This window comes from Panthera leo, chromosome B4 (assembly GCF_018350215.1).
Source record: "Panthera leo isolate Ple1 chromosome B4, P.leo_Ple1_pat1.1, whole genome shotgun sequence".
In the NCBI taxonomy this organism is placed as follows: Eukaryota; Metazoa; Chordata; class Mammalia; order Carnivora; family Felidae; genus Panthera; species Panthera leo.
In genome coordinates this window covers 72,314,337-72,327,027 of record NC_056685.1, presented here as the reverse complement: position 1 = coordinate 72,327,027, position 12,691 = coordinate 72,314,337, and the positions used below count along the sequence as shown (strand labels likewise).

Genomic DNA, 12,691 nt, shown 5'->3' with positions numbered 1-12,691 from the left:
CAACTTTATGTATTTAGAGAAAAATGCCTCTTCCTCCTTGCTGACGCAGCCTGACTCCGGCGTACCTGGTGTGGTGAGCAGAGGTGGGCTGGTTTTCAGCTCCCACCTGGTCTCAGGCTTGGTATCCTGGGCAGGGCTCAATCCCAACAACTGGTTTTTAGCAGTTGTGGCTGAAAACCCACACCCAATTTTTTTCCCAGAAAAGTCATGTTTAAAGTAAGTGTAGGCTGTGAAAAATATCATTTACACAAAAGCACACATTTGTTATCTAGGTGATGATTGAGATATATATGCTCTCCTTAAAAACACGAAGACAGAGTAGACCACAGTGCTGTTTTTAAAAATGAATTTACTAAAATGCTTATAATTATAAAAGAATATTAAAATGCACAGAAATTCACAAAACATTACAAACTTTACATCTTATGCCACAGTGTATGAAAGCATCATGTATATTTCAGTTCTTTCGTTAAGCTGCTCATACATTTTAAGTTTTCAAACATCTTAACATATAATAGGCACAATGAGAAAATGGTACAAGCAGTGTTTCAATAACAGAGCACATTCTGCCCATCCCCCCCCCCCCCCCCCCCCCAGTGAATTAATGTTTTCTGAAATCCAAGATGCACCCACGGATAATTACAAGGGAAGGCATTTGGTGACAGTTTACAAGATGGCCTTGCTTAGTTTTCAAACAAAAACGATAGCTTTCCCTTTCTATTGACACATCTAAAATATTTGAGGGATATTTAAAGGAAAATCTCCTGAGTATTTTGGTCTAATGCTTCAATGTTAAAATTCACAGGCATTACAAAAGGATATAAAATGAAACGTTCTCTAGTGGTTAACACTGGGCAGGTCTAGGGCTAGGTATTCCTTTCACAGGGGCACTGTCGCACACCCCCTTTTTCTTGGGGTGCTGCTGCTTACATTTACAGATCCAGCCCAGTGACTGCCTGCAGACACAGTCCCACATTTGTCTTCACACTGACAAGTCAGCACTAGAGTTCCATTAACACTGTGGTGTCACAGGTGACCCCGGATCCCCACTACCTCGCTGCTTAGGGGACTATTGGCAGTGTCACACGTATTTTCTGCCTTTAAAAATGTAGAGTTTTTCCCCCTCCTGTCCACAAAAGCACATTTTAAACTATGAAGGCAATTTACGAAAGATGGTTTATGAAAAACACACATGCACACTTTTTAAAGTTCTAGTTTATATACAAGGAGATAAGGCAAAAAAACATTTCCTTCTCTACGCTCCCATAAACAGTGAGTAGTTGGCAAATCCAACATGAGGAGATAGTCCTGCGCTTCAAAGAGCTGAGGTACGAGGGGCAGAAGTGACGCCACTCCGGGAGCGGCGTCACAGGTGAGCAGGGAAAGGAACAGCTGCACCCAGTCTGGGAAGGACGAGAAGCCGGGACGAAACTCCTTTCTCACTCCCTGTGCAGTCAGAGCGCGTGCGGCCTGTTGTGAGCACTCGTTCACATTGTTAACGTGATCAAGAAAGTTAGTGAAATGTTGTCCCTTGTCCATTGGGACAACGCAAAAGTTCAGGATACTGCTTTGATGAATCCTACATAAATAGTGATTTTGGTTTCTGGGTCTGTTTGAACATTCATGGCAGGCACTTAGAATCGTGGCCTTGAGTTAAGCAGCTCTATTATATCGAGCCTCTAAATCTGCTCGCTGCAACAGGTTTCCTCTGCTGCTGGGATTGAGTGGCTCGGCTCCTATGGCACTTGGGCATGTAGCAGCACCCCAGTGGGTGGCAGTCCACCCGGTAAGAACCCAGTGCCAGCCACCCTCTCTTACCCCCGGCACTCCCCCGTTACCAGTCAAGGGTGAGCGGTGAGGCCCCGTGTCTTGTCCGGAGCCTACCAGAGGGCCTTGCACCTGAAAGGCAGTAAAGCACAGTAAAGACTGCCGAGTTGAACCACCTGAAGGCAACATGTGCGTGGTGCAGGCATTCAGCGGGAAGTTACGTGCAGTTCAGGGAAGGGGTTGTGACCAAACCGCAGCCTGAGGGAGGCTGGAAGCTCAAATCAACACCAGAGTGTCTCTTCTGGATTGGGAGTGATGCGGGTCTATCCCTGCCTCTCTCCTCTGCCCGCCACTCCCCTGGTGCGTGCAGTTACAGACAAGTTACTGGGCTGGGAACAAGGGAATGGAGGCTGCAGGGAACCACCTTCACCATGGCACATGCTTTGGTATGCTCATCACTTGGATACCCGGAATCCTTGTGGAAAAGGCGCTCCCCACGCAGGGAACCCTGAGCGCCTCACAATTAGGGCACCGGTTGTACTCTTAAGCGCGTGTGCACAGCACCCTCATGTCACAGTGGCTGCACAGTGAGCGGTTCCTGGCGATGCCTGTGATCTGTGATGCTGCACCTCCTGGATCTAATGCATAAAAGGAAACTGGTGGCAAACGGATGGCCTTGTCCTTCCGGACCATTATGTTGATAAAAATGTAATTTTAAGAAACTACGTATCTTTAGAAGAGGTACATTAATTATTCTGGTCAATAGGAGTTACAATTCTATTTGAATCTATAACTTTCCCTACTTTTGTCATCTGACTCCCTTGAGATCTGCAAAGCAGTCAACACTGATTAGGCACAGAATGTTCTAAGAGTGCTCCTGGAAGATAAAAAGTGTCACTGCGGATTAGCACAAATACACTTCAGAACCTTGCTATCTTTATTCCGATCCATTAAGTGTGTTTCTTTGAGATGAAAAGATAGGCCAAATTGGAGACGGAAACTATTCCCTCTTACTAAGTGAGGTTTCGTTTTCTGTAGGGATGTGCTAACACACCGACATATTGTGAATTCTTGAGTCTATCTGCCACTTAATATGGCATTCAAACTGAAATTCTGAGTTAGCTATTTTTAATCACACAAAGGGAAGCATGTCTCATCTTTAACAAAAGTACTGTAAGGGAAAGAGAACTCTGGCACAGATTTGGCTAAGTGAAGAAATGAAACACTGCCTTAAAGGGGACCATGTGCTTGAGAACAGAAAGAAATGAAAATAATCAGACGGAGGGACAGAAATCCATTCTGCTTCAGAAGGGGTAGTTTTTAAGCACACGAAGAGACTTTTTCTGTGTTACTGAAATTCAAATTTATCAAAAAAGGGTAACATTTCTGGTTTTCCAGGTGATTAGTTTTATGCACTTCTTGATCTAAGCTTCGCACTTTCCAGTTCCTGCGTGGCTGGCTGAAACCGAAAAATAATCTATATGAAAATGGCAATAGCTAAGACTCCTATTTGCCAAAGTGTTTTCACTCAGACATCCTCATTAGTGATTCATAATATATTTTGACGGAGTTAAATTCTGTAAAGTGCTTCTCAGAACATAAAGCTCTTATTCTAATTTGGGTCGTAAATTGTTATCTACCACTTCCACCATCCTCTCAGCTATGACCCCCATATTTTTTGTCACATCTTTGAGGTGATTTTCGTGAAGAAGCTTTTGCGTTAGGTATTTTTCTCTCTTGATCTTGCTCTTCGTGCTTTTGGATACATCTGGAATTGCATAGGAGATAAAAAATTTCACAGAGTAGATGATGTGCTGTGGGAGAGAAGAAGAAAAAGGTCAGCTGCAACGAAATGGAGGGGAACCCAGAGTTCCTTCCCTTGCAGGTCATCTGGCAGCGGATCTGGACACGGGGCTGGGCATATCTACAGACATATCCAATCTCTCCCGCGCAATGTGCCTCCACCCACGAGCTCCATTGTTACTTTAAAAATTGCAAGAATACTATTTGATATGTAGAAGATAACGTGTCTAATGTCTCTGACACTCACCATGACACTGCCGATGCTGTAGTATTTTTGGAGACGTTCGTTTCCTAGCTCATTCCGGGAGCTCTTCCCCAAAGGTTAACACTACCCTATGTGTGAGTATATCTGTATCATCTTATTTTTGAGAACGAGCTTAACAAATATGTATATATCCCACAGGAATATATTGTTTAGTCTTGTTTGAGCTTTATAAAAAAGTATGGCAGTCTTTGGAAAATTGTTTTTTCGTTTAAAACTAGTTTCTAAGATTCATCAGTGTTATTGTACATTAACTGTAGTCCATTCATTACCAGTTCTGGTTAATATTCTCTTGTTTGCATACGCTATAATTTATCCATTCCCCCATCAAAACGTATTGCGCTTGTTTCTAGTGTTTGTATTAGAGAAATGATGTTGGGAATGTTTGTGCACTTGGATTCTGGAGGATATCTGTGAGAGTTTCTCAAGGGCATGACCTAGGAGTAGAAGTGCCAAGACTCTAGGTTACATGAATGTTTAAATTTCCAAGATGGTACCAAAGTATTTTCCAAACCAGTTAAACCAGCTTCCACACCCACCAGCAGTGTGTGATAGTTTCATTTGCTCTCTCTTTTTTTAAGTTTTAAAAAATGTTTATTTTTGAGAGAGACAGAACACGAGCAGGAGAGGGGCAGACAGAAAGAGGGAGACACAGAATCTGAAGCAGGCTCCAGGCTCCGAGCTGTCAGCACAGAGCCCAATGCAGGACTCGAACTCATGAACTGTGAGATCATGACCTAAGCCCAAGTCAGATGCTTAACCGACTGAGCTACCCAGGCGCCCCTTGCTTTATATTCTTGACAGCACTTGTTGTCATCAATTTTTTTTTTTTTAAACCAACACAGAGATTATAAAATGGACTTTCACTTTGGTCTTACTTTACATTTCCCTGATGACTAATGACGTTGAAGACTTTTTTATTTGTTCAGTACTCACAAATCTCTGACCCAGCAAGGAGATAGATAAGATACAATAAACAGAGTTAAACATAAGTAAGTTGTACATGGTGTTAAAGTGGTAAGAGTTTCTGTGTTATATGGGAGGCAAATTTCATACAGGTTTCATACAGATCAGTCTGGATATGCCTCAATGAGCAAAGACTTTAAGGAGGTGAGGGAAACAGCCATGCAGAAATCAAGAGGAAAGAGATTCGAAGCAGAGGGAACAGCCAGTGCAGAGTCTATGTGACAAAAGCCTACAGGCTATATTTCAAGTAATGGCAAGGCAGGAGTGGAGCGGGTGAGGAAAGGTGACTTGAGAGTGATAACAGAGCATGGCTAGACTGTGTGAGGCCTTGCGTATCACAGTGAGGACTTTGGCTTTTACTCAGTGACCTATGAAGGCAGTAGGGAGCCCAGTTAGCAGACTGCGGCCCTAAGTCAGGCCAAAAAATGGCCTAATTACCAACCTGGTGGTAGCAGCAGAGTTGGTAAGAAGTGTTCAGATCTGTGATGTACTTTCAAAGGCAAAGCCAACAGGACTGTATGTGGAGTAAGTGGGGGGACTCCCAAGAATTCTACCCTGAGCAAGCAGTGACATGGAACTGCCATGACTGAGAGGGGGCAGACTCACTGTGGACAGAACATTTAGGGCAGGACAGACAGAACATTCCAACTGAATTTAAGAAAATATGGGCACTTGGGGCAGTAGATTTATGTGTTAGATATCCAAGCAGAAAGGTCAAGTGGGCATTTGGATTCATGGGTTGAGTTCAGGAGAGAGGTGTTTCAGAGATATCTATATATCTATATACATATATTGTGAGTCACTGGCATATAGATGGCATTTAAAGCCAACGGACTGCATGAGATCATCAAGGCTGTGAGGAGAGAGAAAAGATGACAACCAAGGAATGAGCCCCAGGATCACTAAGAGAAGGAAGGGACTAGCAATGCAATTAAGAAGGGACTTAAGGTAAGAGAAAAGGCAAAAAAAAAAAAAGTGTTTTCCTGGGAGCCAAGTGAGGAGTAATAGTAACTTCAAGGAGGAGAGAATGATCAGTTTCTGTGTCAAATGCTTTGATACACTAGGTAATATGAGGGTGGAGAATATTCGAGATGAGAGGTACTAGTGTGTCTCAATTATGGAAATTATACAGTGAAGAGACAAACGATATTGTGGGAAAGAGAGGTTTTTATTTTCTATCTATTTCTGAGGTAGGTAATATTTATAGATAGGTGGATTTTCTATGTTATGTCACCCTGATATTTCTGGGATAAACCAATGTGGTCTGATGTCATCTTTAAGAAGTAGATTGCTAGATTCTGGGGCACCTGTGTGGCTCAGTCAGTTAGGTGTCCGACTCTTGACCTTGGCTCAGGACATGGTTTCATGGTTTGTGGGATTGAGCCCTGCATCAAGCTCTGTGCTGGCAGCACAGAGGCTGCTTTAGATTCTCTGCCTTTCCCCCTGCTTGCACGCATGCTCTCTCTCACTCGCTCTCAAAATAAATAAACTTAAAAAAAGTATATTGCTAGATTCAATTGGCGCATTTTAGGAAGATCTTTCCATCTATGTAATGAGTGAGACTGGTTTAGAATTTCCCTTTCGCTTTCTCCTGTCTGATTTTAAGATGTATAAGGAGTTGGAGAGTGTTTCCGCTTTCTAATCTCTGGAGGAAACGAAAACGATCTGTTCTAGGAAGTATGGTATTGCTCTCCTATAAAACCATATGGCCTAGTGTTTTCGTTATGGAAAGATTTTTCAGTAACTCAGAGTTTTGCTATAATTCTAGGTTTACAGTTATCTTCTTTAGCATTTTGAAGAGATTCGACTACTCTCTTCTCACCTCTGTGTTGCTGTTACAGTCTACTCTCACTCCAATTATAATTTTCCTGATCAGTCATCTGTCCTTGTTCTCTGGGCACTTTTACGATCTTATCTTTGGTGAGCTGCACTTCTGTCCCAATCTGTGGAAGCACGGATTTCTGTATTCTTCTTGATGTCTGTTGTGCTTTCTGCTCTGTGAACAGACACCATTTATTTGGGAAGAATTTGAGCCATTAACTCTTCAAACTGCCTCTCCTCTATGATCCATTGTTTTTTTCTTCTGTGAATCTTTTGAAAATTGCTTAATCTCTTTTCTGTATTTTCCACTTTCCTCTCTCCCTGTGAGGTGTTGGGAATAATTTTTTTCAGACCTATCTCCCAATTCATTCTGTTTTCAAACTTCTGTTTCTCAAAATTGCCTAGTACTTTTTTAGTTTCTTACTGTTTGCTCATTTTTGAATCTCTCATTTCTTTGTTTAAACGTGGTCATTCCTTATCTGATAACAGATACTCTTGAAGTTATTGAGGGTCCAAATTAGTTGCTTTTCTTTTTTTGGCTGAATCTCACTCCTGGTTTTTCTTATTTCCCCTGGTTATTGTTGATCTTTGGAAGTTCATATTTGATTATTTCAATCTGAGAAAAAACTGTGGTCTAAATTGAGGACACTTTTTTCTGCGGAGAATATACACATTTCCTTCTACGGTGAGGCAAATTGAGCACTTTGGGGGCCCCTGGATGAATCCAAGAGTCTCTAGCTCAGCTGGTCCACCTCACTTCTGACCCACTGCTGGGTCTCCTGAGCCTGTAGATGGCATCACTGATAACTGCACTTGTTCTATTTTGACCACCACACCTTTCCCCCTCCTCTTTGTGGATTCTCCTTCCTTCCAGTGAGTTCAAAAATGCAAAGGACATTTTCTTTTCTCATTAAAAAAACCCTTTATACTCATTTCATTATTAGCTGGAAATCACAGGAGTTAGACAGAATAACAGCCCAGGGGACAGACACAAAGGGGAAGCACAGTGCTTCCCCAACAGGTCTCTGCTCCACGGGTGGCCAGTGGGGGTGGAGGCAGGCCTGGGTATCTACGTGTGACGGGTGGGCCTGGCTGCTAGGGCTCAGCGGTCCTCCTCGTCCAGGGACTCTGAGTCCACCTGCACCCTCGCTCGCTCCCACACTCCCTGGCGGCGTGTGTCCAGCTGGGGGCCCTCCCACATGGCGACATCATGTAATGGCTCTTGCCCGGAGCCACACCACGGCCCCTCCTCGAAGTTCTGTCCTTCTTCCTGTTCCTTGTCCTCCCTGCTCTCCCCCTTCTGGGAGATTTAAGCTTATTCTAAATGTCTTGTAGTGAAATGGCCCCTCACGGTATCTAGTCAAACCTGATATCAGAAGCAGCAGTGTAAATACTTCGGCAACTCCATATTTAAATATAAACTAGTGATTCTTGCTGATATAGCAGATACTACAGGAAACCACTGATGCTGGTGAGCTAATGATGAATTGTTTCTTCTTCTGTTGATGTTTGTTTAATAGCTACCAAACAATACTAGAAAAATTGTCAAAGCCAGGCAGGCAGCCTATCTCACACTTTTTTCTTGCTAACAGATTCTCATTTTGTTCAGAGCAAACCAAATACCTCCTGCCCCAGCCTACTTTGCTGCTGGGAGGAACCGTGAGCTCTAGTTATTGCCAGTGTGATACAGGTGGAAGTCTGCTCTGAAGGCTTCTGGAAAAGCATTTTCTTTGCTGATGCAAAGGAACAGATACAGCTAGCCTCACCTTTCTTTCTCCTGTCTAGAACATAAATGTGTTCTCTGGAGCTGTAGCACTCACACTGCTGCCATAATGTGATGTGCCCTGAGAAAGTTTCTCGAGAGCAGAGATCACATCTTAGTAGTCTTAAATAAGACCCTTCACAGTCCATCATGCAGCCCCTGTGCCACAAATTAAAAAAAAAAAAAAAAAAAAAGGCACTCAATACTGAATTGAGAGGGACTGAATCCCCTTAGCAAACATGCGCTCACCTTTTCAAGCAGCCAATTTCATTTTATTAGAGCATTATGGGCATTCTCATGTTAAATTTGATTAATGCATGTCCTAAACTAATTATTAACAAGAGATAAGAATGTATTTGAAGTCAGAGTTGGCGACACTGAATTCTAACAAAAGGTCTGCAAATATACTACCTTATCAACTATTTCAAAGTAGACATCTCCTACCTCCATGACAATGATAAAAGCCAACTTGGCTGCAATCACGTGCCAGTAATAGATGTTGTGTTTATACTCTTGTGGGTGTCCAGGTGGGTACCGGAAATCACGATACCTGGAAACAAAATGGAAGGATATAAGGAGATAATTCTTCTTGACCAACTACTGTAAGCAAGGGCCCATTTCAAAAGAGGTCATATTTAATACAATGCTCTTTTAAGTTGGACATCATATAAATTTTCTCAGAGTTTAATTTGCTGACAAAATCCTGAAATAACTACTCCCGTAATACTTCACTTAACAGAAGATGGTAATGATGTATTCCATCTATGTGAAAACAAACAAAAGTGTTAACATTTTTTTTGCCAGTTTCATCCTTGCTTTCTCAAAAGAGTATAACTAAAACGATTCAGCGTATTTTCAGAAACAGGTTTATAAATTTATTTATATAACGTATCCTCAGGCTTCACTCAGCCACACGCGATCTCTCTCTGTAAAGAGTAGCACCCATCTGCTTGTTACACTTTTCAAACTCTTGTCCTTATGAGACGTCATGTGCTACTGCTGTTGGTGTCTTCCCTCAGGTAGCACATCTCAAATTTCCTACCTGTAATCTATTTGACCTAGAAGAGTCTAACAACTGTTTAGAATTATGTCAAGTAAAAGTAAGCAGATTCGATGTGGGATTCTCAAGAGGCTCTACAGTGTGTAAATTTGAAACACTTATTCGGGGCTTTTTTCTGGTTTCTTGGTTGTGTTGCTGAGAATTTGAACCAGAAAAGGGTTTGAGGAGTTGAGCTAAATGAGTATTTAGAGCCTCTTCTGGGTTAAGACTATGATTTAAAAAACAAACTCTTGGGGCACCTGGGTGGCTCAGTCGGTTAAGCTTCTGACTGGTTCAGGTCATGATCTCACAGTCCGTGAGTTCAAGCCCCCCATGTCAGGCTCTGTGCTGACAGCTCAGAGTCTGGAGCCTGCTTCAGATTCTGTCTCCCTCTTTCTGCCCCTCTCTCAAAAAATAAACATTAAAAAAATTTTTTTTAAAGGATTTTAAAAAACAAACTCTATGACCTATAGTGAACAAACTATCAATTAGTGATTTACTTGACATCTACTGACTACAGTTGACCTTAAGGCCATTACAATCAATGCAGAGAGCTCTGGAATACTTTCAGAGAATACTTCTGGGCTAGGCTGAGGTATTTACATTTCTCATTTTTGTATCTCTTGAAGTGAGAGTGATAGTTTGTCATCACTAAATACATCAGGTTGTGCTTGGATAACAGATTCGTCATACCAACTGAATGAACTTGTTTTTTGGAACTCCTTGCATTTCTTCATTTCTAAGATACAAACAAAACTTTTCTCTTGGATCAGTATCCCTGTAATCATTTGAAACCCTCATCTTTATATCATGTTTTATTGTTTCATTAGAAAGTTCTGACCTCTGTATTAACTTTTAGATCTTTTAAGTTTGGCTGAAAAGAAAGCTAGGAAAAAATGTCTCCAGCAATTTTATTTAGAATTACATTACAATAAAAGTCCTTTAAAAGATGAAGTGCATTTTTAAACACGTCAGCAGAACTTGCCTGCATGTGGTATGTTTTTCAAGCCCAGAATATGGATTTCCTTTGCTTCTGTTTTTGAAGTCTGCGATGTTGAAGTAGGAAAGAGTGTTGTTGATGTATCCCTCCATGGTGTAGTGGGTGTGGTCCCCATAGGGAGGGACGGAGAAGGACCAGTAATACACCAGGCGGGGGATCATGTCTGATGTGAAAGCGATGATCATGGCCTATATTGGGAGGAAAACAGTAAGGGGACATTAATTTAGAGCCTTTATAGCTAGGGTTAACAAATGTGCCAGAATTATAGTTTCATCAGTTGATTTTTTTAAAACTGAAAGATTCAGAAACTTTAATTCTTTCCTAATGGACATAGATAGTGAATGTCCTAAAGTCTTTGAGCAGCTGCTTTAAAGAATAGTTACTTCCTCTTGTCTTCAGTTCAAATAAGGGCTGTCCAGAAGTCCACCTACAATTGGAAAGCAAAAGCTGGCAAGTTGCCTGTTTCTTTTTTTTTTTTTTTTTAACGTTTATTTATTTTTGAGACAGAGAGAGACAGAGCATGAACGGGGGAGGGTCAGAGAGAGGGAGACACAGAATCAGAAACAGGCTCCAGGCTCTGAGCTGTCAGCACAGAGCCCGACGTGGGCTCAAACTCACGGACTGGACTGTGAGATCATGACCTGAGCCGAAGTCGGCCACTTAACCGACTGAGCCACCCAGGTGCCCCAAGTTGCCTGTTTCTTAAGTACAGCAAGAATAATTGTAGACCATCATATCCTGGATAACTCGAGTTGCTTGCATATATTATATATAAATTAGATTTTCATAAATTAGAATATTATACAATTCAATCAATCTTGGAACTCTACTAGATATAATTTTCAGCTCTCTTTTATGATTTAGAAGACCGTTTTGTAGAAGTAATATTAGGGTCAATATTATAATAATTTGGCCTTATACAATTCCTTTGTAGAATTTATAATTGAAATAAAACTGATCTTTTAAATCCCTTGACTCTTAAAAATAGAATATAAATTGAATAAAATATATTTCCTTGATCTAATAATGGTCTTCAAATTCATACTTTTTCCCCTAGAGTATCTTGACTTATTTATACAAGTCAACCCATAGTCTGATTTTAAACTCTCAGTATATACTTATGTATGTTGCTTCATTAGAAAACAAGAATTTTTTAAGTTAACTTTAAAACGTAGGAAGCAAGAAAGTATATTGGAGTTATTTCATTCATATAGTCAAATGTATGCCTATTTTATAAGATCTAGTGTCTAAGCTTCTAAGCTTCAAAAAGGCTAACTGGACAAAGTTACGAACATTATCATAGTTATGTTCTCAAATTAAAGGCATAAATATAGGTCAATTTTAAACGTGGGCCTGTGTCAGGCAGACCTCTATTAGGATGCAAAGCTATTATGAATTACAAATTAATGAATTTTCTCTAAAATTCTTTAATTTGGGCTTTAAAGTCTCCAATGTGTAAAACTGGCTTGAAGGAAGGAGCAAGTAAGGGATATACTTAAATCCATATTCTATGTGAATAAACAAAGTTAAATGATTCAGTGATTTATTGAGGCAGAAAGACAGGTTTTTGGCACAACGTGATTTTTAATACTATTCATCTGAACATGTGGTTTAGATGCAGAGAGACCACAAGCCAACAAACAAGGTCTCAGTCAGAGCAAGAAAAACAACTAAGGGGCTTTTCTATTGCAAAATGACCCCCACTAGTAGACCAGCTTTGTCATTTCCTCCCAAGTGTGCGTGTCTGCTTGTGGCTGGTGGAGGGGGGAGGGGGTAAGGCAAGAATATTTTACTTTACCAGATTTGAATAGTTTAAAATTTCCTGTTATCATTTAACTATAGCTTTTTACAGAATCACCTGCAGATGTGCTCCAGGAAGCTGCAAAAATTCCAACAAGGAAGATAATTCTCTTGTCTTCTGACAAGATATTTTTCCTCCTGAATTGAGCTGCTTTGAGACACGCTGCAAGAGTACAAATAAATGCAGTGTGCTTCATTTCCTATGCTGTTCTGAACACAATTTTCCATTTATATCAAACTAAATTAAAATTGGTCTTCAACGGCAGATATTGTGGCCTGATATGACCGTGTCAATTCAGCTTCTTTGCTGGGGACTAGCAGCTTTAAAATGAATGATTCGATGTCCATTCTCATCCCTGGTGGCTATTCTCTTCTTCCTACAGTTAAAAGCTCCCCTATTATAGAAAGTTAGCACTTGAGTGCCCAGTACATTTTGCAGGCACATATTAGGAGTGTGAGGGGATAATTTAC

General features: G+C 41.0%; 1 protein-coding gene across 2 annotated transcripts in view; it reads right to left on the bottom strand.

Moving 5' to 3' along the window:
- Positions 1–696: 696 nt before the first annotated feature.
- Positions 697–12,691, bottom strand: part of ANO6 (anoctamin 6) — a 199,499-nt gene continuing 187,504 nt past the window's right edge. For both annotated transcript variants that reach the window (XM_042946303.1, XM_042946305.1), the window contains 3 exons: positions 10,406–10,608; positions 8,826–8,931; positions 697–3,581 (listed from right to left, as the gene is read on the bottom strand). In XM_042946303.1, the coding sequence (XP_042802237.1) occupies positions 3,375–3,581; positions 8,826–8,931; positions 10,406–10,608 (516 nt within the window). In that variant the 3' untranslated portion in view covers positions 697–3,374. The remainder of the gene's footprint in view (positions 3,582–8,825; positions 8,932–10,405; positions 10,609–12,691) is intronic.